This window comes from Ananas comosus, linkage group 7 (assembly GCF_001540865.1).
Source record: "Ananas comosus cultivar F153 linkage group 7, ASM154086v1, whole genome shotgun sequence".
Taxonomy (NCBI): domain Eukaryota; kingdom Viridiplantae; phylum Streptophyta; class Magnoliopsida; order Poales; family Bromeliaceae; genus Ananas; species Ananas comosus.
The window spans coordinates 13,759,100-13,785,163 of NC_033627.1; the positions used below are offsets into that span (position 1 = coordinate 13,759,100).

Genomic DNA, 26,064 nt, shown 5'->3' on the forward strand with positions numbered 1-26,064 from the left:
AGTAAATGTGGAGGGTAAAATTGGAAATTTATCTCCTTGCCCTTTCCAGTGCCTTAGATATAAAAGCTCGAAACCCCCTTCGAAGTCCAACTCCGCAGCTAGGGTTCTTCGGCGGGTGGTGGAGAGGAAAGAGGAGGCTTCGGATTCGAAACCCTAACCGTAGCCGCAAAAATGGTACGAATCTCTCTCTCTTTATCTACCTCCGATCTCTAATCTCTCTTTCTAGATCGAAATAGGGTTGGTTTCTCTTGCTCTTGATTTGTTCCTAGAAATATATGCGACGTGTTTCGATTTGGGGTTGAAAGGATGAATCTTGGAGAATATAATGCGGAATGAAGTAAGGGATCTGTGGGATGTTAATGGTAACACTCTGGGATTGTTCTATCGGTGTCTTTGTGTTTATTGATGTGTTAATTCGAGTGGGATTCTATAAACTGGTGGATGCTGGTGAGATTTGGATATTTTGAATGAGTTAAGTGAAAAAAGGTTGCTTTTGTGATTTACTGGATATTTAGCAAAGTAATTTAGTTAATTTCTCTCGATTGGATTGAATTAATGTGTGTTTTGTATCCGTGGTTCTTTGGCAATACGATGCTAATTCTTTTTTTTGGGTTGCAATCACTATTAAAAATTGTGAATATTCTTGAGTGCTTGTGCAATATTGAGAAGCTAATGTAGGAGTTTTGTGTCGGGTTGCAGTTGAGGTTTATTAGGATGTCTAGTATGTTGTGTTGTTTTACCAGGTTTTGCGTTTTACCAGGTTTTGCGTTTGATATTTATTAGGATCTCTAGGGTTTATTTTGGGGATTTTTTATTAGAGGCTTTTGGAACTCAATTTATTGAATTAGAATCTTTGTTTAGGTTGGATTTGAAAGGATCTAGTTCTCATTTGGAGATTGAGAGAGGTTTCCTTCACTATTGGTGAGTTTTCACCCTTTTCTTGAAATGATTAATGATCGACCTTAGGGTTGTTCGTTCGATTTGCTTAACTCTCTTTTTATTACTTTTAGGGTGCTAGGAGAGTCATAGGCACCTTCGTCAGTGCAAACGAAGGGTGCAGGAAGTCTTGGTGGGTTTGACTTCATGGAATATGGGAGAAATTCCTCCTATGTTATATTTGCTTGTCGTAAAATAGAAATGCATGCACATTCATGCTAGATAGCATTTATGAGAATTTTAGAATGCTTAAAGTCCTTATGTTATGCATCATGAAAAATTAGCTCTATATAGTAGAGAGAGATATATGTGTTGTTGGCATACCCATGCATAGCATTTTAATAAGGGGATTGGAAATCATGTTTCTTGCAAAGAAGATGACTTATGTAACATGCTCTTGGACTTAGAATTCATGTTTGACATAGTGGATAAAGTGCCATGAAGGGGCACTCAACCTAGTAAACGGTTAAACTGCAACATGATGACATAGTGATATGCCATTGAGACATTGCCTTTATTCCATGTTTTAGACATGATGATTTTGGACTTGAGACGGACTTTTACGCTTGCTTGCCATTGTGTTCATTCGCACATGCTTGTGAGGGTCGCTTCCCACAAGCCGGCATTCCGGAGATAGCCATCACGACATAAGCTCGCCCGTGCGGGATTGGGCCCCGAAATGGTATGCCGTTGGGGAGGCTCATTCCTAGGGTAGGGATGTTGACTACCACGTGGCCATTAGACACGGCGCAAGCCGGACTACCCACGGGTAGGTCCTACATGATTGGAACACTAATGATGTAATATGCCAAGTGGACATTGAGTAGACTAGTAAACATTGACATTTTACTATTTACATTGTGGACATCATGTTGGTTATACTCATGCATATATGTTAGAATAATATTTATACTTATGCAAGGTCATGCTAAGTAGAGGCATAATGGTTTAGCAAGATATTCATGTTTAAATACCTATTGTTCATTTCGTTTAAATACTTGAATTTTCTACTTCATGGTTTACACTTAGTGGATTTAGCTATTTTACTTACTTCCTTATTGTAGAATCTAGTTGTACTATGCTCTGATACTCCTAGATGTTCTTTTATTATTGTTTCATTTATCGCTCTTTTGTAGATGCCTTATATGTTGCAGGCATATGGCGGGTCTGGACACGTACCGGGCGGGCTTCCGTTGGGTCTCGGAGTGTGACAGGATCCCTATAATTTTTAAATTGGAAAATAGAAGCCTCAAAGGGTCGCACATCAGTATGTATTGATCTACTCATTTTGAACTGTTGGCATTTGGGGCCAAATATAAACCAATTTAATGTCTCCTCAGCATTATATTTTAGGCCAACCTATCTGAAGTCCAAAAGAACTTCTTCAAACACTTAAACTCTAGCCTAGGAGATCACATTCCATCCAGGGCTTATTTTACCACTTGCATCAAAAAAGCAGAGTAATGCAAAGTGCAACTATACCACGTAGACTCAACAAAGTGCTGCAACAATATTATGCATAATTTATATCTACATCAATCTATATCTTATAGAGAAAAATATTTTCATCAAATAATGTAAATTGAAGAAAGAAGATTGATGTAGATATAGATTACGCATAATATTGTTGCAGCACTTTGTTGAGTCTGCGTGGTATAGTTGCACTTTGCATTACTCTGCTTTTTTTATGCAAGTGGTAAAATAAGCCCGGGATGGAATGTGATCTCCTAGGCTAGAGTTTAAGTGTTTGAAGAAGCTCTTTTGGACTTCGGATAGGTTGGCCTGAAATATAATGCTGAGCAGACATTAAATTGGTTTATATTTGGCCCCAAATGCCAACAGTTCAAAATGAGTAGATCAATACATACTGATGTGCGACCCTTTGAGCCTTCTATTTTCCAATTTAAAAATTCTAGGGAACTGTTTTGGTGCACCAATTGGGACCTTTGAAAGCTTATTCGACATTGCTTCGAACCCTATTTCCTTGACCCGATCTCAGATTTAATTCCCTTTGTGGCTGTTAGAGGTTTAGCTCAGCTTTTACATACATCCAAACTTTTTTGGTCTGCATCATAGTTGCACGTTGTGTGTGCGCGCGTGCACGTGTTCGTGTGTGGTTGCTTGTACATACATTTGAGAGTGTGCGCGCGCACTTATTCGTATAGATATACGCTTGCACCTGTGTAGCTCTCATTAATCATACTCCATCTATTTATAGATGGCCCTTGAGATTCTATATTCAATAGTGATGATACTAGTTAGATAGATCATCAATGTGTATTGCACATTTGTAAGCATTATACTTCTGGAAAAATGAACTAAAAGTTACATAAAGGGCTCTGATTATTGTAGAAAAAGGTCTTGGTGTGATAGCTTTCATAAATGAAGGTGCTACAATTGCTTGTGAAGTGTGAACTCTTGAAACAGGTTAGGTTGGAAAGATTAATTCGACCATCTTGGGAATGATAGAATTTTATGCCATGATAATGGATGAAATTATGTTGATTGATGTAATGAGCACTATAGAACTTTCATATAGTATTAGCTGTTGTTTGAAGATTTTGCAGTTTACTGATTCTGTTTCTTTATATTCCAATTAAGTTTTTAGATATTTCCAATTTCAGCATTTTTGTATGTTTTCGCATTATGCTCTGAATGATAGCTTCTTCTGGGTGAACAAATCTCATCCTTCATGTTAGTTCTCATCATAAGTTGCCGCTTAGAACCAGTAATACTTTAAACAAAACTGTAAATGTGTGTTAGCATATGCTTACATGCATATATGTACATGTATAACAAATATGTTCCATGTGCCTGATCACCTGATAATACTTCATTTGATATATTTCCTTGCAGGAAACAAGAAGGTTTAAGATGAGTGCTCCCTTTATGCTTGAGAAAGATGCTCCATTCGCACTTCGCGGTGAGAAACTACTATTTTCCCATTTTAACTGTGTAGTATTCTTTCCGTCGTTAGTTATATCCTATTTTTCTGAAATGTCGAACATGATTAAAATTTTATTTTCAAAAATAGCATATTAATCTCCCGGATCATTTTCACGGTCTTTTGCTGAAGTAATCTCAGCATATCTATTAAAAATTCGAGCTTAATATGTCACAAATTGCAGAATTTTATTGCCCAGATAATTTGTTATATTTTCAGGCATTCTCGGTAGCATGAGTTCCAGATACCACACCATGAGAGGGTTCGACCGGCCCATACCAACTAGTGAGCAATTAATGGCCTACAAAACTATTACTAATCTCCCTCAAGCTTCATCCTTTCCTCCAAGTGGAACCCGGGCCCTTCACTCAAGCCGGGCCTTATCTGAATCGGCGAAACCAATTTTGAACCGTCCGCTATCACCTCATCTTCCTTTAAAGAAGCCGCAGCTGAGTGCGACATACTCAATCTCGCATCGCATATTCGGAGTCGGCTTAGCCACTCTTATACTCCTGCCTCCCCTTGCTATGAAGTTTAGCCTCCTATTTGATATCTGAGAGTTAACTAGAAAAAAGAGGGGGGCTCTCTTTTGTTGTGCTATGGTTCCAAACACTGGGACTTATTATAATATCAGAGTGAATAATGGTGAGGCTACTTTTGTAATAAGTGCTTTTTAGAGCTGTTCTTTTGCACCTTGTTTAATATGGATATTATCTGAAACATTTGTGGTTTGTGTTTGTCTCTTGCAACTATGAAGTATAATATCCTTTGCAAATTGACTAAATTAGTATCTGGTGAAATGAATATTTCAATAATTAAATAAGAAAATGTAATTTGATGAGTATTGGGGTTCTCTCCTATGCATGAAGTTTCTTTCTATTGCGAATCAAATTCGTTTTACTAAATTTGAACAGATTTTAGCTCCCCTCATTCTCCTCGAAAATCTCCTTATCGAGTCGTTGGTGAAATGTATTTAAGTCCATGTTAAAATGAATTTATTTATTTCTAGTCATCTAATCTCATCTGAAATTATACAGGAAATATAGGTCTAGATCACACGTGCTGGACTATTAAATGGGCACATATACTCACTTGTTAGGAGTGTAAATCTTACACCATTTGATCAAGGTTTTAGTGAATCCCTTCGAGTTTTTAATTTAAAAAAAAAAACTTTGAAAGAAAACTTTAAGCAGTGTTTGGATTGGGGATAAGGGAAGGGATAACCTCTTAAACGCAAATTTTTTATTCGAGAATAGTAATTCTCGGGTATCTGAAATAAACTGGTATAACTATCCCTAGCAACACTTCCATTTTCTATATATAACTACTAACTATTTTTTTTTTATTTCATATTATCTATCAAACGTTATTTTTTTTATTCCCGAAAATAATCTAATTTTTATCCAAATACTATTTTGCTTATCTTTATATTTATACTTATTCCAGTAATAATTAATTCTTACTTATATCCGAACAAAGTAGTACCTTAAAACCCCCGGAAGGATAGAGTATAAAATATACAATTGTAATATGACGTACGGAGAGTGTAGTGCAACACCAGATGTTCACACACTCTGCATTATCAAGCAGAGTCGAAGTCCTCTCTCCTTTCTTTTTCTCTCTCCTTTTCTTTTAATTAATAGTGAATCGAAGAGAGTCCACGTAGTCAACTGATCGATTCCTTACTTGTCAAAGTCCACCAAGATTTGTGAGGTGGTTTGGTCGCAAAAGGTCCCACATCCATTAATTATTTCTGCTGAGACTTAGTCTCACAATTAATATGGAGTCACATGCATAACTTCCTGTACAAAACTTTTCATGATTAATCATTTTTGCTAAACAAAAAAAATACGTACAGGAGTATTAAAAAAAAAGTATTCAAAAAAACATTCATAATTAAATTGGATTCGATAAGATAAGAAAACAACAATATCGACAGAGACAATGGTATATAGCAACTGAATAATCCAAAAAATGTACGTTTTTCGAACCCAATCTCCTGTAATCCCAACCCTCCAATCGTTTAATAATTAGATCATATTCAATAATTTTAAAAATGTAATATTATCTGAACCATGGGTTGTCCATAATAAATTTTTTTTAATTTTTTTTTGATATATTGATATAGATAAAAATATATATTTTATTATTTTGTACACAGTTTAAAATACCATATGAATTTGAGAATTCGCTAGTAAAATAAAAAAAAAACTCTTGTGAGAAACAAAAACATTTTCCCACATAAATTTGCACTATATATAATAATAATGTTTTAAATTTGGGGAATTAATACATTTGTAACCTTGTGAACACGGACAAAAATTTGGTGGGCATATGTCGCCAAACAATTTGTTTGGAGACGGAGCCGATGGGCGCCATATATATATATATATATATATATAAGCAAAAATTCCTAGCGCTANTGTGTGCTGGACTATTAAATGGGCACATGCACTCACTTGTTAGGTGTAAATCGTACCCCATTTGATCAAGGTTTTAATGAATCCCTGCAAGTTTTTAATTAAAAAAAAAAAGTTTGAAAGAAAACTTTAAGCAGTGTTTGGATTGGGGATAAGGAAAGGGATAACCTCTTATACTTTTTATACCCAAACGCAAATTTTTTATTCGAGAATAGTAATTCTCGAGTATCTGAAATAAACTGGTATAACTATCCCTAACAACACTTCTATTTTCTATATATAACCACTCACTATTTTTTTTTATTTCATATTATCTATTCAAACGCTATTTTTTTTATTCCCGGAAACAATCCAATTTTTATCCAAACATTATTTTGCTTATCTCCATATTTGTACCTATCTCAGTAATAGTTAATTCTTACTTATATCCGAACCCAATAGTGCATTAAAACCCTGGAAGGATAGAGTATAAAATGTACAATTGTAATACGACGTACGGACAGTGTAGTGCAACACCAGATTTTTTTTTTTTTTTTTTTTTTTTTGCTTAGCATAAGACATTTGGCTGCACTAATTTATTTTTTTTTCAAAGAAAAACTAAATTTTCATTACCAAAAAATGGCAAGAAGCCAAATAAAACAGGATACCAAAGTATAGGCGTTCAAAGCAGAGTTCAAAAAAAAAAACATCTTTGTCAGAAAATATATATGTGTCAGCGAAAAAGTTAAAAAGACTCTATATCCTTATCTAACATGCGACAGAACTCTGAATGTCGATTTGCATTAGTAAATAAGGAAGATTGAGGCAAGTTAGCTTTGGTAGCCGGCCAATCGGCTACCATGTTTGCCTTCCTTTTAACAAAAAGGACTTGAGTAACAGCAAACTTCTTCATGGTGCTAGATATGTCAAGCACAAGAGCTCTCAGAGGCCATAGAGGTGATTGGGCATGTTACAGGCACTGAATAAGAAGAGAGGAATCACTTTCTAAACATACTCGTTGAAGTCCATGTTGATGCGCCTCCGCAATAGCTTCCTTCATTGCCTTTGCCTCAGCTTCCAATATTGAATTTGCCTCAATCTGTCTACCTGCAGCAAATACAACATGGCCTAAATTAGTACGAGCTATATAACCAATAGCGACAGTGCCTTTTTCAGACTTGAAGGACGCATCGGTGTTAATTTTAATCCAACCATTTGGTGGCGGACACCATTTGTTGGCATTCAAGTGTTCAATAGTGTGCAAAGGGATTTTAGAAATATAATCCAAAGTCATATGCATGATATGACACAATATGACTTGGATCGAAGAGGAATTGTTGGAGAATTGTCTGGCATTTCGTTCCTTCCAGATTTGCTAAAAAGTGTTGGCTATCAAGGCGTGGATAAATTGTTGCTGGACCACAGCCAGATTTTTACCCTCATCAATCCACTCCTCAGTAATCCAATCGCCATAACGGCATCCAAAATTCTTCTAGCGTTTATGCAATCTAAAAGGATATGATTTTGATCTTCCGGAGTAGAGCAATAAATGCAAAAAGGAGACGGGGCTGAATTAAGTGAGTAACATCGCTCATTAGTAGGTAGCCTATTCCAGAGGAGTTTCCATAAAAAGTTCTTAACACGAGGAGCAACCGGTAAGGACCACAACACTTTCCACTTGGTCGCTTGAGGGACGTAGAAACCTTGATTTTTGTGATGGTATATGGATTTAATTGACGGCTTTCCATCCTTCTTAGGAGCCCAAATCCATTCATCAGAACCATTATCAGGGCTTAAGAAAATTTTGCAAATATTGTGAGCCAGAATTGGCCCAAACCACTCGACCAGACTATCATAATTCCAGTTGCCTGCCCGAATGAGTCTAGCAACCTTCTTTTTGCCAAATCGAACATTCATATTAATATAAGTAGGTTTTCAAGATAAAGGTATAGAAAAGATCCATGGGTCATCCCATATGGTAGTATCCTTACCATCACCAATGAGCTTACACATCCCATCACGAATCACATGCATTGTAACTCTAAGGGCCTTAAAAACTGGAGAGCACTTTTTATACTTTCTATCAGTGAACTTCCAAGGGTGGAAATCTCTGTACTTATCTTTCACCAGCTTAACCCAAAGGGGCTCGTTGTTATTTAGAACCATGAAGACTTTAGGCCCAAGTAAAGCTTTCTGAGATATGTTAGGGTCACGAATGCCAAGCCCTCCATTGACCCGTGCAGTAGTAACACTATCCCACTTAAGAAGATGTAGACTCTTCTTATTATTCCTTTTTTCCCAAAGAAAATCACGAATTTTTCTAGAGAGAGAATTTGTCACTCCTTTTGAAACAGCAAAGTTTGCAAATATGTGATTCGACATGGCCCCAAGGACAGAATTGATGAGAACCAATCTGCCCGCTTGGGACAAGCTATTTCTCTTCCAAGAAGCCAGTCTGCTATCCACCTTAGCTTGAAAGTCATCATAATCTCTCAGAAGTTGCTTACCATAGCCCAATTTGATGCCAAGATAGGTCAAAGGGATGGACCCTTCTTGCATGCCTAGTTTCCGATGGATACGGCGTTTCAAGTCTCTATTTATCCAGTTCGGAAAATAGACCGCGGATTTGGTTAGGTTGACCTTTTGGTTGGTGATAGAGGTATAAAACTCAAGAGTCTCAGTAATCACATTGCATTCTTGAATTTTAGCCATTGTGACTATCAACAGATCATCAGCATACATGAGGTGGGATATTCTTGTCCGACTATCGATACAAAACCCAGATATTTTGCCCGCACTCAAATTCTTATTAAGCATATGAGTTAGCAATTGCGAAGTTAAAATGAACAAGTAGGGAGAAAGCGGGTCTCCTTGACGAAGGCCGCACTTTGGTTTTAACCAATTTGAGGGATTACCGTTGACCAGCAAGGCGTACATTGGTGAGGAAATACACGCCTCAATCCACATTAACCATTTTTTTGGAAAATTCATATGATGCATGGCAAATAAAATAGCTTGCCAAGCCATACGGTCATATGCCTTTTCCATGTCACACTTAATAAACATCATAGCGTCGCCATTGCGCACGGTGTTAATAGAATGAAACATCTCTTGGACAATCATAATATTGTCACTAATATTTCGTGTCGGAACAAAAGCACTTTGCTCAATACCAATTAAGCTCGGTAAGAGTGATTTCATTCTATTGACAAGAATTTTAGCTAAGAGCCGATAGCACACATTACATAAAGAGATGGGTCTATAGTCTGAAACACGTTCAGGATTCTCTTTTTTAGGAATGAGAACGATAAAGGTTCTANTCGCGATGGGCGCCGATACACCACACGGCACCCATCGGCTCCGTCCCCAAACAAGTTGTTTGGGACTGATGCCCACCAAAATTTTGTCCATTGAACACTCTAAGCAACTTTAGTAATAATATATAAATCAATGAATCACTTGAAAAGTAAACTCTCCTTGAATATTTTCGTGCACTAAAATAAGAATAAAATTGAGAAAAAAGATACTTGTTAACTGCCATATCCAATGATGATATAATGACTAAAAAATTATATAAAATCTGCTTAATTGAAGAGCTTTCTAAAATAAACTCCTAAATTTTATCATAAAAAAGTTAAAAAATTTTGTTTATTTTTTAGTAAGTAAAACTGAAATAATCAACATATAACAATTAACTAATAAAATTGGGCAAAAAAAAACGAGGGGTACATTTCAAAATATCCTGTTGTTCAGGGAGTACTCAGTCACTTTCACCTCAATACTATCGAAAGTTTATGCAATGAGGTTAGAGCGCCACTACCGTTAACACCCACACCTCCACACACGCACACACTCTCTTTCTCTTCTTTCTCGCTCTATATGTATATGCGCTCTACGTGTTTGTAGTATTGCCCCAATGGCTTTCTCCTCACCTCTCACCTCCCATTCTCGCTTAATCCCCCACAAACCAACCCCCTCACCTCGTTCTCTACCTCAAAATCCCCCGACCCATCTCCTCTTCGCCTCAATCCACCCCACCCACCACCTCTCCGTGTCCTCCGCTTCGTCCCCGAACGCTACTCCCCAACTCCCCCCCAATCTCTCCCCAAGCGACCTCCTTTCCCTCCTCCGCCGCGAGAAGGACGCCGAATCCGCTCTCCGTTTGCTAAATATCGCTTTGAATCGCTCCGATTTTGCGCCGGCGTATCCCCTCTACGAAGAGATCCTTCAACAGCTCGGAAAGGCGGGAGCTTTCGATCAGATGAGGACGCTTTTCCGCGAAATGAAGCGCTCGGGGTTCGGAATCAAAGTGGGTACTTTTCTAACCCTCGTCGGAAGCTATTCTAAGTTCCAGTTGTTTGATGAAGCTGTTGATGTGGTTCTTAATTTCATGGATGAGTTTGAACTCGCTGCGGAAACAGATGTTTATAATTATCTTCTTAATGTTCTTGTGGAGGGAAACAAGATAAAGCTAGTTGAATCTGTGTACTCTGAAATGGGTAGTAGAGGAATTAAACCCGATGTTTCGACATTTAATATATTGATAAAAGCTTTGTGTAAAACCCATCAATTGCGGACCGCAGAGTTGATGTTCGAGGAAATGTCTAGCTACGGTCTCGCACCCGATGAGATTACGTTTACTACTTTAATGCAGGGGTTTATCGAAGAGGGAATATGGAGGGTGCTTTGAGAGTGAAGGAGAGGATGTTGGAGGTGAATTGCTCGCCAACAAATGTAACAGTGAATGTTTTGATTCATGGGTACTGCAAACAGGGGAGAGTAGAAGATGCCCTTGAATTTGTGCAAGAAGAGTCTATTAAGGGATTTAATCCTGATAAGTTCACTTTTAACACACTTGTCAATGGGTTATGCCAATCTGGGCATATCAGGCACGCTCTCGAGATATTAGATGTGATGCTTCAAGAAGGGCATGATCCCGACGTAGTTACTTATAATACCTTAATTGGTGGGTTGTGTAAATATGGAGAGATTGAAGAGGCTATGGGTGTTTTGAATCAAATGGTAGAGAGGGATTGCTTGCCTAATACAGTGACTTACAACACTCTAATTAGTACAATGTGTGCGAAAAACCGGCTTGAAGAAGCCATGGAGCTCGCACGTGGCCTCACACTCAAAGGTCTTTTACCAGATGTTTATACTTTCAATTCACTTATTAGGGGTCTTTGCAAGGCGGGAGATCACGAAATTGCTCTTCAAATGTTCGAGGAGATGAAGAATAACGGATGCCCGCCGGACGAAATTACTTATAACATTTTGATCGATCACCTTTGTTTTAATGGTAAGTTAGGTAAAGCTCTGGTTTTGATGAAGGAAATGGAATCAAATGGTTGTGCGAGAAGCACCGTGACTTATAATACTCTCATCGACGGGTTGTGCAAGAACAACAGAATAGAGGAGGCGGAGGAGGTGTTTGATCAAATGGAACTGCAAGGTGTTTCAAGAAACCTGGTGACATACAATACCCTAATTGATGGTTTGTGCAAGAATAATAGAGTCGATGACGCCACGGAATTAATTGATCAGATGATAATGGAAGGATTGAAACCTGATAAGCTCACATATAATTCGCTTCTGACCCATTATTGCAGGCAAGGAAATATAAAGAAGGCGGCGGATATAGTTCAAACGATGACTTCGAACGGGTGCGAACTCGATATTGTCACTTACGGAACTCTTATGAGTGGTCTTTGCAAGGCAAATAGGACACAAATTGCATGTAAACTGCTTAGGACAATACAAATGAAAGGAATGGTCCCAACTCCGAAAGCTTACAACCCTGTAATACAAGCACTTTTTAAGCAGAGAAAAACTACAGAAGCCGTCAGGCTATTTAGAGAGATGAGAGAGAATGGCGAGGCTCCGGATGCAATTACATATAAGATTGTGTTTCGCGGGCTGTGTCGCGGCGGCGGGCCTATAAAGGAAGCTGTTGATTTCTTGGAGGAGATGATAGAGAATGGGTTCGTACCGGAGTTCGCTTCCTTTTCCATGTTAGCTGAAGGGCTTCTAAACTTGGCCATGGAGGACACTCTCAATAGGTTGGTTGAATTGGTTATGGAGAGGGCTGAGTTCGCGGAAAAAGAAGTTTCGATGGTGAAGGGCTTTCTTAAGATTCGTAAATTTCACGATGGACTAACTGCTTTCGGCCGAATCCTCAGTACAAGAAAGCCGGAAAGAAGATACAAATGATATGCTGAAACTCAGAAAGATCTGAGAGTAAGATGGTACCAAAAGGGAGTCCTCCTCTATGCCGTAAAATCGATCAATTTGTCGAGAAGTATATGCAGCAACATGAGGGGAGAGTAGTTTAATTTCTTGTACACTTTTTGAGTTAAATGTTTGAAATTGCATTTATGATTGAGAATTTTCCATAAAGTGGTTTTAGTTTCTGCAATGAGACTAAGCTATACTCTAGAATTTGAGTGTATGGTAATACAAAATAAGGCCTAAGATGATAGTTTTTGACTCTCTGTTTCGAATCCTATCTTAAAAAATAAAATAAAAAATTTTAAAAAAAATTGTGTAGTAAAGCAAACCAATGAAGCCCGTGGGCTTCATTTGGGGGTCCGGCCCATTAACAGCCTAATTTGCCAAAGGAATGGTTCAACCGTCTTAAAATTAAAAGTTGAGGGTAAAATTGGAAATTTATCACCGTGCCCTTTCCGGTGACCTAGATATAAAAGCTCGAAACGCCCTTCGAAGTCGAACTCCGCAGCTAGGGTTCTTCGGCGGGTTGTGAAGAGGAACGAGGAGGCTTCGGATTCGAAACCCTAACCGTAGCCGCAAAAATGGTACGAATCTCTCTCTCTTTATCTACCTCCGATCTCTAATCTCTCTTTCTAGATCGAAATGGGGTTGGTTTCTCTTGCTCTTGATTTGTTCATAGAAATATATGCGGCGTGTTTCGACTTGGGGTTGAAATGATGAATCTTGGAGGATATAATGCGGAATGAAGTAAGGGATCTGTGGGATGTTAATTGTAACACTCTGGGATTGTTCTATCGGTGTCTTTGTGTTTATTGATGATTAATTCGAGTGGGATTCTATAAACTGGTGGATGCTGGTGAGATTTGGGTATTTTGATTGAGTTTAGTGAAAAAAAGGGTGCTTTTGTGATTTACTGGATATTTAGCAAAGTAATTTAGTTAATTTCTCTCGATTGGATTGAATTAACATGTGTTTTGTATCCGTGGTTCTTTGGCAATATGATACTAATTCTTTTTTTTGGGTTGCAATCACTATTAAAAATTGTGAATATTCTTGAGTGCTTGTGCAATATTGAGAAGCTAACGTAGGAGTTTTGTGTCGGGTTGCAGTTGAGGTTTGTTAGGATGTCTAGTACGTTTTGTTGTTTTACCAGGTTATGCGTTTGAGACTCTCCTCTCTCATTCTGTAATTTATGTTTATGTTATTCTCTGTTATGAATGACAATTAGAGGATATTATGTACTTTTTGAGATTATATGTTGGTTTATTATTTCCTCCAAGGTAGAGGTTCATATCTTGTAATTGGGTCCATTATATGTTTTTCATTATTTTGGTAATCTAGGATAAATTTTAATGTCTAGTTGAATGTTTCTGGTACCAAGTCCTCTAATGGAATGTGAAAACTCAAGGTTTGATATTGAAGGTTAGAATTGTTAATCTTCTATGTTTTCTATTCTACCTGTCTTATCTTTGCTTCCTTTTTCTTGTTTTGAGTGTTCTTTCTCTTCTTATAATCTCTCACTTCTGATATATTTTATTGTTATCTTTTTCATTCTTAATATCCTGTCCTTTCATTTCTACTATGTGAACTCCAATATGACATGGTGCAGTTGAAGATTCTACATTGTCAGTTATTGACTTATTGTCTAGCTAATTCCTGGTTATCACGTCTTGATATGTCTACAAAGAATGTAGAGGAGAGAAATAGGTTGAAGTTCACCCATAGCCATTGCTGATGTATTCTGATTGCTGTAGTTTTAGTTAAATTTAAATTTTGGGCTGTTTTCTTTCGAACTCCATTACGGAGTGTGCTTGTGTGGTGTCGATGGTGGCGGTTGGATTAGGGTGGAGTTGGTTATGCCTAACATACTCCTAATTCCAACTCTACCCTGATAATGCTTGCAAGGAGTGAGTGCTTAGAGCTAACAATTTGATTCTTAATTTTACGGTGTAGAGTTGAACTAGACAGCAAAGAACTTCAGCAGCATGATGAGCGTTCTATTTGAGTCGTTCCTTTAATTCATGGTTTTACCTGTAGGTGAACGTGCCGAAAACAAAGAAGACTTACTGCAAGAACAAGGAGTGTAGGAAGCACACTCTCCACAAGGTTACTCAGTATAAGAAAGGTAAGGATAGCCTGTCTGCTCAAGGGAAGCGGCGTTACGACCGGAAGCAGTCGGGTTATGGTGGCCAGACAAAGCCCGTCTTCCACAAGAAGGTAATTTTTCCTCTTCCGGCAAATAAGGAATCCATGTAACTGTACTTTTTTTAACATTCCATTTGTTTTTCTCTTAATATTATACTGCATTAAAGCTAAGCAACAATTGGTGATCTCTTTTAATAGATGTATTATTGTGAGATGCTTCGAAGTGTGGTAATTTATCATGCATGTAATGGGAAATTATGTTCATCAAGTAATTATTATTTGCCAGGCAAAAACAACCAAGAAGATTGTGTTGAAACTGCAGTGTCAGAGTTGCAAGCACTACTCGCAGCACCCGATTAAGGTATAAGTTTCTTAGATTAGAATTTTGCCATCAGATAATAGTGGTTTGTTTTCTAAACAGGATTCTGATGAATGTTGTCTTGTGGCTTTTCTCTTGTTCAGAGATGCAAGCATTTTGAGATTGGAGGAGACAAGAAAGGGAAGGGCACTTCTCTCTTCTAGTTGCTACTATTGCAAGTTAATTGCCATATCTACCTTTTGTTTCTGGCCACAATGGATTGTTAAAGATTAGTTCTTTCGGATGGAGTTTTGTTTTAGTTTTGAAATTGTCAGATGTTTTATTTAATTTAGTGAATTTTGGGATCAATTAATGTTGTTCATGTCTCGGGTACTATCTTTTTCTAGTGTTTCAATCCAGAATGAACTTGGTGCACACTTTTTTCTATAGGATGCGCTTGAGTGGTTTTTTAAGCATTGATCTTACTTTATGAGATTCTTGTTTGAGTTGTGGTGCTGAATCTTTCTGCGATATTTAACCCTTTTGTAAGAGTGATTATTTCTTAGTCATTGGCTTGTGGATTTCTTTTGCTGCTCGTATCTGTCGCATCTCTACTGATCTTGTTATGTACAAGGAATTTCTACTTGTACATATAGAAAGCTGGAATTGAAAACAAAAAACAAAAGACCGTCACACAGGCGATGTACATAACCACTGAAAATGCTGTTAGATTGTTCCTAAGTATATAATGTCTTGTGAAATTCAGTATGTTGCTTGGATGTGAGTTTATACTCAGGTGGGGTTTGTGCAGATCGTTGTCATTTGCTTTGTCGAAATTATCTCCAAAACATCTCTCTACATGTGTTGTTCCAAAGCACAGAATGTTTATAATGTTGGTGATCTCTGATAGACAGATAACATAAGGCCTGTTCGGCTTTGCGGGAGTTTCTATACAAGTGTTGTTGGAATAAATCTATTGAAAAAACTAGTAGTTTTAACTTTTGCAATGGTCTTTATTGTTGGTAGATGAGCTTTCAATTTGAGCTTCTGCTTTGAAATTTCTGCATGCTTATTGGAAAACTGAAAGAGTTGAGTTAATATAAAGAGACTGATGAGGAAATGCACTAATGATTGTGGTAAATATGATTGTGGTAAATATGAAGCATACCTACCAAAACCTAGTATATTAGCAGGAAAAGTTTCTCTACATGAATTTGTGAGAGTTCTTGGTGTTATTCATTCTAAACTATGCAATAATTAAGCTTAATCACAGATTATTCTTACTTAGCTGGAGATTTTCATTTGTTTAATGCAACTTAATTTTATCCATGAACTTATCGTACAACATCAAGTGTCATCAGTCCAAATAGTTTGATCGAATGATCCGCCACATGTCTTAGGTTTAAATATTATTAAATTAAACCAGTATTTTTTTTTTCCTCCCTCTTTTAACTAATGTAAGATCAAAACTAAACAAAGCTTGGTATTTTAAATAAAATTTTACAGGCCCTGTGTCCAAGCTGGGCCCTATGGACCTCACTTGTCAAATCTAAATGATTTGATTGGGAAAAATGATAGTAATTGTATTAATATTTTATCATAGCATGCTTACAAAGATAACATTAAAAATGATTAGAAGATCAAGGCATCAAACTTAGTCATTAAACACAAGAATTGAATAGAAAACTACCTTCAGAAAAAAGAAAATTAATGTCATTTTCTTATGACGAAAAAAAAAAGATTGCTTATATTAAGTAAAGAGATTTTACTTGTTCCCCCCAAGCAAATAGACTAGAAATAGTTATTCTACCTACTTCAAAAAAGTATAAGGAAGTTTCTTCCTTTTTAGGTGTCAAGAGAGGAACGGTAAAAGCATGTTAGTTTATTTGGCTTTGACTAGAAAAGAGTTAATGTTATTGGCACCAAAATATTATTATCTTAAACTACTGATGTGTTGATATGCTATAACATTATATGTAAATCAGTTTGTATAATAATACAGATCGATATTTTAAACACTACTACTATAAGCTGCTAATGTGCTCGCTTATTGATGTATTTACATACACCGATTATAATTTTTTGACATTACTGACAGCCATCTTTAACTCCACGCAGGAATCGATCTCCCATCATCGGAACCACCATTGCAGTATTAGCCAGTACGGCTAGTAATGATTGGTATAGATTAGTATATCAGCAGCAATAAACTATATCCATTAAAACAAGAAAAAAAAGAAACACTAAAATATTTTCCATAAGAAAGTTCCTGTAGCTATAGCATCCCAAGTCAACACATCCAATCAAAGGTGGGGATCTCTCTCTTTCTCTCTCCATCTCTCTCTCTCTCTCTCTCTCTCTCTCTTCCTTAGATTTCACTTGAAACTGATTGGAAAGAGACTCCCCAATGGAAGTGGTCACAAAGGAAGCTTTGACATGGTGACAAGGTTTGCCATAAATGCTTCACCTTTGCCTTTTGCCCACCCAGAAACAAAAGTCAACAAACCCTCTCAAGCCCATAACTTTTGGTACAATCATGGAGGAATTTTGTCTTGCAGCAATGACCAATCCAATGGGGCCATTTTGGCAACACTCACTCACTCAACCCATTGATTCAAGAGGAAATATTCACACTTGCAAAAAAGAACTTGTTCAGAAACTAGCTAGTGCTCTCAATATTGTGCAATCTACTGTTCTTGCAAGATAAGCTGATTGTAATTAGTCTTCTGAAGTTTAAAAAGTTCAAATATAATTTTGGCAAATTATTCTAAACATGTAATGTACAGAATGATGATACCACAAGTTGGTTCAATCCAATGACAAATATATGTATGTTGGAACAAGAAGGAATCATTTTCATCAAAATTGCGCCAAACCGGCCAGTTTTGAATTCAGCATTTTTTGCATTTTTGGAGGATAAGTTTAGATAAAGTTTGTTCTTTGAAAACTTACCATAGAACAGATGCATGTTTAAGTAATACGTAATTGAAAATTTGGAAAGAACATGAGAGAGTGAAGAGTTTTTATCACTTTTATTTTGGTAGAAGTGTATTAAGCTAATGCGAATTATAGACCATTTTGATTTGACTATCCAATATTTCAAAATTTTGATTTTAGTATTTAATCTTTCAATACATTTGATTTAAGTGATTTGGAATACAAAACTAATTTCTTACTTTAATAAACTTATAGTTGTATAGATTACATAAAATACATTAACTAAACTTATAAAGATAAATAATACATTTAAATTTTAAAGTTAAACAACCATTAATTGACTCAAATGAAAAAAAAATAGTCAAATGGAAATAAATGATAGTTGGATGAGTTTTATATATTTTTACTTCTTGTTTTTCACAAGATTGATTTAGTATGAAAGAAGAGCACGCAATTCAAAAGGGTCTTTTTCAATCATAACACCCATGCGGTACACCCACATATGTACTACAATATATAAATGAATTTACTGTGTTTACAAGGATTGTCAATGTAGCATGCAGAGACCCTTTAACAACCTCCCATGTGTGTGCACATTCACAGGACCTACCAGCTTTGCAACTTCAAAAAAAAAAAAGAAGAAGAAAAACACAATTAAAGAGAAATTTTCTTTTAATTATGGATGAGTAGTGATCATACAAAAATTTTCACTTAAAAAAAAAAAAGAATAGATGGATAATATATTTTAACTGCAATTTAGATTGTTATATTATATATGCATGAAGCCAAGGAAATTCGTGTACATATATACATACATATATACATCTAAAAGTGCAACATATATTCATTTTTTAGGCTAGCTAGCTAGTAGATGCTTGGAAATAGAAAAGAGGGTTAGGAGATGATAACATGTACTAATAATGGCCATTAGTTAGTTCTTTGTGATTAAACTGTTCCAAAGATGCATTCAAATAGCAAAAAATAAAGTTAAAATATTTATAGCTTTGGCATCAAGTAATTTAATTACCTTTTCTAGATACATAGATAATATATAGGTTGCTTGTTGCGCTTTTCTTATCTCAACTACTTGAGAAATTTCTTAAGCATTATTTCAACACTTACAACCACCCCAATTTGCGATGCATAAGCTTCCTAAATTATAAACAATGATTGCAATTTGAGTTTTTATTCTTTTTCTTCTTTTTTTGGGTAAGAAGAATCCGTACACGGGTGTTCGTATTTCTCTCGCGAATTAGTTTAATACAAGTGAAGTTAATTAAATGTTATTTTTGGGCTCATTTTTAATGCAGGTTTGATGGTTTCTAGCGCGCTAAGAGTATATTCTGATGCTTTTTCTGTTAATTAATGTTGCATCACGCGCTAATTCTATAATAGAATGCTAATACCTTTTCAATCTAGATATTACTCTTGGATCATGGGAGGAATCTAATAATTGGATTAGGCGTCAATCACATATGAGATCTTTTTGGTCTTACTAAAACTTCAATGTAACTGCATTTTGACGAATCACTAATAAATTTTCCATTGCAACCTACCTATGATTTTCCATTGCCAGGTAACTAGAACATTCAACTTAGAGCTCCTGCTTTTAAACTTAATTAGATGTTCGTTTCAGCTTCTCGTAGTAGAAAAGGCTTTTGATTTTTTTGTTTTTCTTACAAATGCCTATGCATGTGTGTGCAAAACTTACTAGTAAGGTTCCACTATTACCATGATTCATAGCCATATGCCCTAGAATATTACTTCAACTCAAAGAGAAAAAGAGCTAAGTTTGGAATGAGTTAATTTCCTTTCCTTCATTTCTAAATGTTGAGAGACACAACCATTCTTCTTGTATCTTTCTAATAACTAATTAATTAGTTATTTGAAAAATCATAACCCCATTATGTAATGTACATGTATACATATGATTTTGAAGCATATAAGTATTTGTTGCACGATTTTTAAATTCTCGATCACTACCAATCAGTATAATACTTATGAGACTAATTCTTGTTTGAATTATCTTTCACTAGTTGATACAATATGCAACTAAACTAAATCATTTATCTTTTATTAAATATATAAATCTTCAAATTATATATATGAGATGTACTACGTACACTTGGTCACTTTTGAGAATGGCACGTAATGAATGAGTAGGAAGGGAGATAGTTATGATGTCATTTTCTTTGATAAATCTTGAATTATTCTAGATATATTGTTGTGTTGTAGTTGATTTTCTATCTAGAAGTGGACTTAAATTTTAAATATTTAAATACTTTTTCCAAATTAAAACCAGCACAATTCATGCAGTATGCTCTAAAATAACATATAAAAAGCAAATTTTGAGACACATATGCCCCTCGAAGAAGATTAGCTATATACGCATGCGTGAAAAATCCCAAAAAAAAAAAAGTTATACCCTTAATTTTTTTCTTTTTCTCTTGAACTGTGAAAAATATATACATATATATATATTAGAAGCTACGTACATTCTCTATATATAAAAAAGTATCTGTGTTAAATAGGAAAGCCACTTTTTTTATTTTTTCTTTTGGTGGGTGGAGAGATCGATATGGGAAATGATTTTGTATTAGAAAATGTTTTCGATCTTAAGGTATTCAAATCAACAATCCACACCGTCAAATATAATTTAGGATAAATAAAGTTCTTAGGAATAAAATTTTATTTATTTTTTCAATATCGTTTACTTAGTAAATAAATCATGTTAAAATGAACGGTAAAAATTGAACAATTTTTAAAATTTGAGGATAGGACTTTTGAATTCAAGATAAAGGATGCTAACCTTCATCTAGATAGTTTAAAATATTTTCTATCAAAATTTGAATAAATTTGGATTCTTCTAAACCGTTAAACTATAAACTCGTCATAATAACCATTAAAAATTGACAAGTTTGAAATGATTTGATCATAAAGTAAACTATGTTGAAAAAATATAAAATTTTATTTCTAAAAATTTCAAATACCCTTAGATCAATTTTAACAGTGTGGATCGTTAATTTGAACACCGTAAAATCGAAAACGAAACTGTAATACCGGAAGTCTGGTACGGTAGATAGTATATGAGCCTAACTAACTAATTATATATNGAGTTCTCTCGCCAAAAGCTTCCCCTTTCTTTCTTCTTCGTGTTGCTTCTCGTCACCACTGGTTTGCTTTTCTTTTTTACCCTTCTCTCTCTCTCTCACTCTCTCTCTCTCTTATTATAGATTTTTTTTTAATAGAAAAATACTATATTATATTAGTAGGGTTACTATACTCTTATAAGTATAGAATTAATCCTTCGTACTCATAAGTTGTTTTCAATGATAGAACTTCTGAATCGACGATACACTTCATTAAATATGGTCTATAATAGTTAAAACTTCTAAAAAATAAATTTTATAATTTTTCACAATCATAATAATGTCCATCAAACATGCATAAAATAAACGGTCAAAATCGATCGACGTCCTAAAAATGGATGATCGGATTCTTCAATTTAAGATCGGAGTTATTAATTTTTATCTAGATAGTGAATAGAATTTTTCATTAAAAATTCATCAATTCCGATTTTTTTGTACCGTTAAACTAAAAAGTATTCCATACCCGCCATTAAAAATTATCAATTTTAAGATCTTTGGATCGCAAAGTATATGATATTAAAAATTATAAAATTTGATTTTTAGAAATTTTAAATACTCTAGATAATTTTTAACGGTATGCATCATTGATTCGGAAGTTCTATCATTGAAAACGACATATGAGTATGAAGGCAATCGTACTCATAAGAGTATAGTAGGCGAACTCATATATATACATATATTATAAGCTCAATTTGTAACTAGTGGAGGTAATTAATTAATTACACCCACACTAGTAACTATAATAACGGTTCTTCAACGGCTACATGTAGCAAGACTAATTAAGACATATAGGTGTCAATAACTTTTTCACTCAAAACATCCATTGAAATAATATAAATATAATATATACATATATACATATGGTCATAAATAGATTAGATGTTTTTAATATGTTTTGGTGAATAACTAATTTTAACCAAAAAAAAGAGGGAAAAAAAAGTAATCTTATCATGCTCAATTAGCCTTTTGTTTCCTCTTTTATTGATTTTAACTCCCCAACTGCCTCTACCCCACACGACAACAACAACAACAATAATAATAATAATAATCAATACAATAGACTTGTTCTCTCCCTTTGGTGTTATATATGCTCTCTCCTTTCTTATTATATATATATAGACACAGGTTCTTTGAGAAGCGCTTTCTTTGTATGTGCAAATTAATAGCAACTCCTCCAAAGCTCATCTAATGGAGGATTCAATGAGCTCTTATGTGAACAGTGCTCTCTACAGCAAAGAAGCCTCAGCAACATCCTCTGAGGAGAGTGGATGGACCATGTACATAGAGGATTTTTTGGCTTCAGAGGAGAAGAGGAGAGGTGCTTTTGATCTCTCTTCATCAAGTGAGGCCTCCTCCATGGTCTCTGATGCTGCTTCATCTGCTGCATGGAAGCAGCAGCAGCAGCAGCAGCCGAGCGCGAGCGTCGACGCAGCGGCGGCGGTCGGAAAGAGGCTGATCAGGTTGAAGAAGAAGAGGGTGTGGGGGAACTTAGAAGAAGACCCTTTGGAGGACACTGCTAGCTCTCCTGTAAATAGCCCTAAGGTTTCAATAAAAATTAAAATCCTTACCCTTTAGTTTTTTTTTTTTTTTTTCTTTTCTTTTCCTGGTATTTATCTTTGTTTTGATTAAGTTTATGCCCTTATTAATTTGGTATTTATGGTGTTTTAGGTTCTTTGTTGATACTTTTTTTTGGTTTTGTTTGGGGATTAACAGGTTAGTGGTTTGACCCACCCTGATTTGAACACAATGAAGAAGGATGAGAATAGGGAGATTTCCAAGGTGATATCATCTCATATCTTTTGATCTTTAATTTCTTGTTGGTTTATTGCTCCTATTTTTTGCCTACCGGTAAGATTTGAATATATATATATATATATATATATATATGGGGGTTTTTATGAGACAAATATTTTTCTCATATTTCTAACGTATTTGCTATTAGAGAACAGTATTTTTAATATTTTATAATATGTATAATTTTATTAATTTTCGCTCGCCATAATTTCAAGACAGAAAGTTGAAACATATATATAGGAGAAAAAAACTAAATGAACCTAGAAATTTGGTCGAATTAAATTGAACTCAGAATCTCAAGTTTTGATACGATAAGACTTATTAGATCAGAATCTCAAGTTTTGATATGATAAGAAAATGACTTATTAGAGAGCATATATTACTTAATTTGGTGTATTATATTATATTCAATAGATTTTGCTTCATGTGTAACCAAACAAAAAAGTTCTCCTCTCTCTCTCTCTCTCTCTCTCTCTCTCTCTATTGGTCTTGCAGGAGGTGGTGGCTGCAGGCTATGGAAATGATTCTGTACTTGGCAGGGAAGTTGTAAGTCAGTTGGGTCTTGTTGATAGGGCAAGTAATGATTGTACAGAATTAAAGAAGAGGGGACTATGTTTAGTTCCCATGTCCATGCTTGTAGATTATCTTGGGTAAATCTTCAACTATAATTAATTAATATATGGAACTTTATTCTCTCTCTCTCTCTCTCTCTATTGTGTACATGTGCATGAGCATATATGGTGGTTTGGTGTAGGTTACACCTTTCTTTGTGCTCAAATGATAATTCCCCTCCCTTAAAGTATCATTAAAGCTAGTGTTAGTTGCATAATATGTAATTCCCAACTTGATGTATACGCCTTCTTAATTAATATCAAAGTGGAGGACATAAAGAGGGAAGGGTTGATTATTAATATCGAAAAGCCTACAATAGTGTTTAATTTAAAACTATAGAAACATATAAAATTTGACAGTTAAAACTATATATATATATATCCCTATTGCCGTGTAATACGATATCTTTAATACGATGGTTAAGATTTCACGGTTAAAGGTATTTCTATATTGTTTTCTATCAGATCAATTTAATGGACGCGTGACATGGTATCAAAGCCAGCTTTAAACCCCTCTATTCTTAGAGCTGGTCCAAATTAGTTCAATATCTTTTTTCTTTTTTTTTAAGGTTCAGGGATATATATTAACTTCTCTACCTATGGCCAAGCATGATTAAAAGGAAATGAGATATCTAAAGGTAAAGGAAATAAAGAATAGTTTTAGAGAGAGGTTGATTTAAATGAAATAGTTCTACTAGAACAATTCTACAATTTGGTCCATAATTAATCAGCAATAGGTCAAGATGATCTTGAAGAAAAGATTAATAATTAGTGTCCTTATATCTTCAAATCTTGAGGATTCACACCTGAACAAGTCTTTTCAATTGATTCGAGGTCATTTGTGCAAAATCAGCTTTAATTCTACTTGAGAAGTTAACATTTAATTAAGAGGCCGTTAATTGCATAATATATATACAATGCATAGGATCTAGTAGCTAGGCAATTCAATCCAGTTGTTGTAGATAATCCATAGGGGAATTAATTAGCACTAAGTAAACAATTCATTAGTGAGAATAAATCCCTTTTAGGAGAATACTTATTCAAGCTATATATATGTTACAATATCTTAAATCCCATGTCCATTAATTGTACTCTTCAAATTAAGAACTCTTCAAAGGTATCAAAGTCATTAGCATTATTAGAAAAGCAAATTATTCCTTTGTTGGCTAATGTATGTATATATATATATATATATATAAATATAAATATATGCTTAGTGGCACTGAGGACTAATTAATTAAGCTAGTCAATCATTAATTTTAAACCTTAGTGTCTACATAGCAACTGAATGGATTAGTTTAAATAGAATTCAATTGTATTATTTATGTACATAAGAAAGGCTATTGCAGGCCTTAAAGAGTATACAACTACATATAGAAAATAATAGTGCAAAGACCTATCCATCTGCATTGCCCTAATTTGGTCTTAAGCTTGAGAGAATTTGGACAAAAAACCCTTAAAATGTGGCTTAAGAGCAACTTATAGTAATGGTGGTCTCTCACTATTATAATGTATAAAATGAGTGGGATTTGGAGAATAATTAATCCAAGCTTGTTATTTAAATAACTGGTCAAGAGCTTATTGTATGAAGATAATTGTACAAGATGACCACTAAAGAATGCACTCAAAGAATAATACTACATGTACAAACAATAAGAAAAATCAAGAAAGTGGATGCAGTACTGCTTGATCAATGTAGTTAAATTAGTTCATTAATTTATCCTATCTAGACGATTCATTTCTAAGTAAATGGATTGAGGTTTTAATTTTAAATGACGTAGAGGCTTATTTAGTCTCGAACACAAAATCTCCTGCTCTAGTGCTATTTGAAATCTCAGCTTGATCGCATAATTCTACTCGTGTAGAAATATTGTTTTGAGTAGAGAATTGTACGAAGAAGCAAGAATTGCTTTTCGTTGTGTGTACGTATATATCAACCACCTCTCATTTTGTGGTTATACTACTGTACTTGATTACTCCATGCTCAGTACATTGTTGCGCTACCATTAAGAATCGGGTACAAAAAGATAAGTTGGTTTGCGACTGGAAATGTCATTTCTAAACTACTATAGCAAGACGGACTTAAGTGTGAGAGAACAGTACCCACCTAATAGTTAGGTGCAACAAATTGAAAAGAAAAAAAAAATTTTTTTTTTTTTTTTCGGTGCTAAATAGCGTTCGAAGCCATCCAAATCCCATGGACCAGAAACCCCTCAAATAGGAAATCACTGTATCCCAATATACTGACGTGACCGCCAAAGTAACTACGAAATAAAATAACAGAATAATAAAATTTTAAAAATTTTTTTATTTTTTTGTTGAGGATTTTGGACATGCTGTTTTTTTTTTTTTTTTTTTTTTGATAAAAAGGTAGCATGCTACCCGCTTCATTCATATAGTAGGTGAATTAAGCAACATGGGTGAGGCATCAAGGCCTCAAGGTTGACGGAGGCAAAAAGAAAAAAATAGGAGAACGGATGTTGTTTGCAAAGTACAGCTGATACCTCTATACTGACTACGAGATCTAACTATAGCTCTACGGATCAGGAATACTCCACTGAGCTATCAGATGTTTGATTTTGGACATGTTGTTGATGAGCATAATGGGGCAGACATAGCTGTC

At 35.1% G+C, this 26,064-nt stretch overlaps 3 protein-coding genes and 1 long non-coding RNA gene across 5 annotated transcripts; all 4 read left to right on the plus strand.

Moving 5' to 3' along the window:
• On the plus strand, window positions 87-15,440 carry LOC109712644 (60S ribosomal protein L44). Of its 2 annotated transcripts, none has more exons than XM_020236334.1 (4): window positions 87-174; window positions 14,545-14,724; window positions 14,939-15,013; window positions 15,115-15,440. In XM_020236334.1, the coding sequence occupies exons 1-4, from the start codon at window positions 172-174 to the stop codon at window positions 15,172-15,174; spliced, it is 318 nt and encodes a 105-aa protein (XP_020091923.1). In that variant the 5' UTR covers window positions 87-171; the 3' UTR covers window positions 15,175-15,440. The 2 variants fall into 2 exon arrangements, with proteins under 2 accessions (XP_020091923.1, XP_020091922.1); XM_020236333.1 differs by lacking the exon at window positions 87-174 and adding an exon at window positions 12,952-13,091.
• On the plus strand, window positions 928-2,963 carry LOC109712645. The gene is made up of 2 exons (XR_002216924.1): window positions 928-1,069; window positions 2,091-2,963. It is a non-coding gene; the product is annotated as an uncharacterized LOC109712645 (long non-coding RNA).
• LOC109712641 (pentatricopeptide repeat-containing protein At3g53700, chloroplastic-like) lies at window positions 10,060-12,694 on the plus strand. The gene is given in 2 exon segments (XM_020236331.1): window positions 10,060-10,949; window positions 10,952-12,694. Coding segments are annotated over 2 exon segments (2,292 nt in total). The 5' UTR covers window positions 10,060-10,195; the 3' UTR covers window positions 12,490-12,694.
• LOC109712426 lies at window positions 22,127-23,529 on the plus strand. The gene is made up of 3 exons (XM_020235986.1): window positions 22,127-22,578; window positions 22,750-22,815; window positions 23,326-23,529. Exons 1-3 carry the CDS (start codon window positions 22,225-22,227, stop codon window positions 23,482-23,484), a joined length of 579 nt encoding a protein of 192 aa, XP_020091575.1. The 5' UTR covers window positions 22,127-22,224; the 3' UTR covers window positions 23,485-23,529.

Excerpts from the sequence above, each read along its gene's own strand:
- LOC109712644 (XM_020236334.1), top strand. Across the intron at positions 14,725-14,938 it reads AGCCCGTCTTCCACAAGAAG|GCAAAAACAACCAAGAAGAT; the intron begins GTAATTTTTCCT and ends ATTATTTGCCAG. Across the intron at positions 15,014-15,114 it reads ACTCGCAGCACCCGATTAAG|AGATGCAAGCATTTTGAGAT; the intron begins GTATAAGTTTCT and ends TCTCTTGTTCAG.
- LOC109712426 (XM_020235986.1), top strand. The coding sequence starts at position 22,225 with ATGGAGGATTCAATGAGCTCTTATGTGAACAGTGCTCTCTACAGCAAA. Across the intron at positions 22,579-22,749 it reads CTCCTGTAAATAGCCCTAAG|GTTAGTGGTTTGACCCACCC; the intron begins GTTTCAATAAAA and ends GGGGATTAACAG. Across the intron at positions 22,816-23,325 it reads AGAATAGGGAGATTTCCAAG|GAGGTGGTGGCTGCAGGCTA; the intron begins GTGATATCATCT and ends TTGGTCTTGCAG.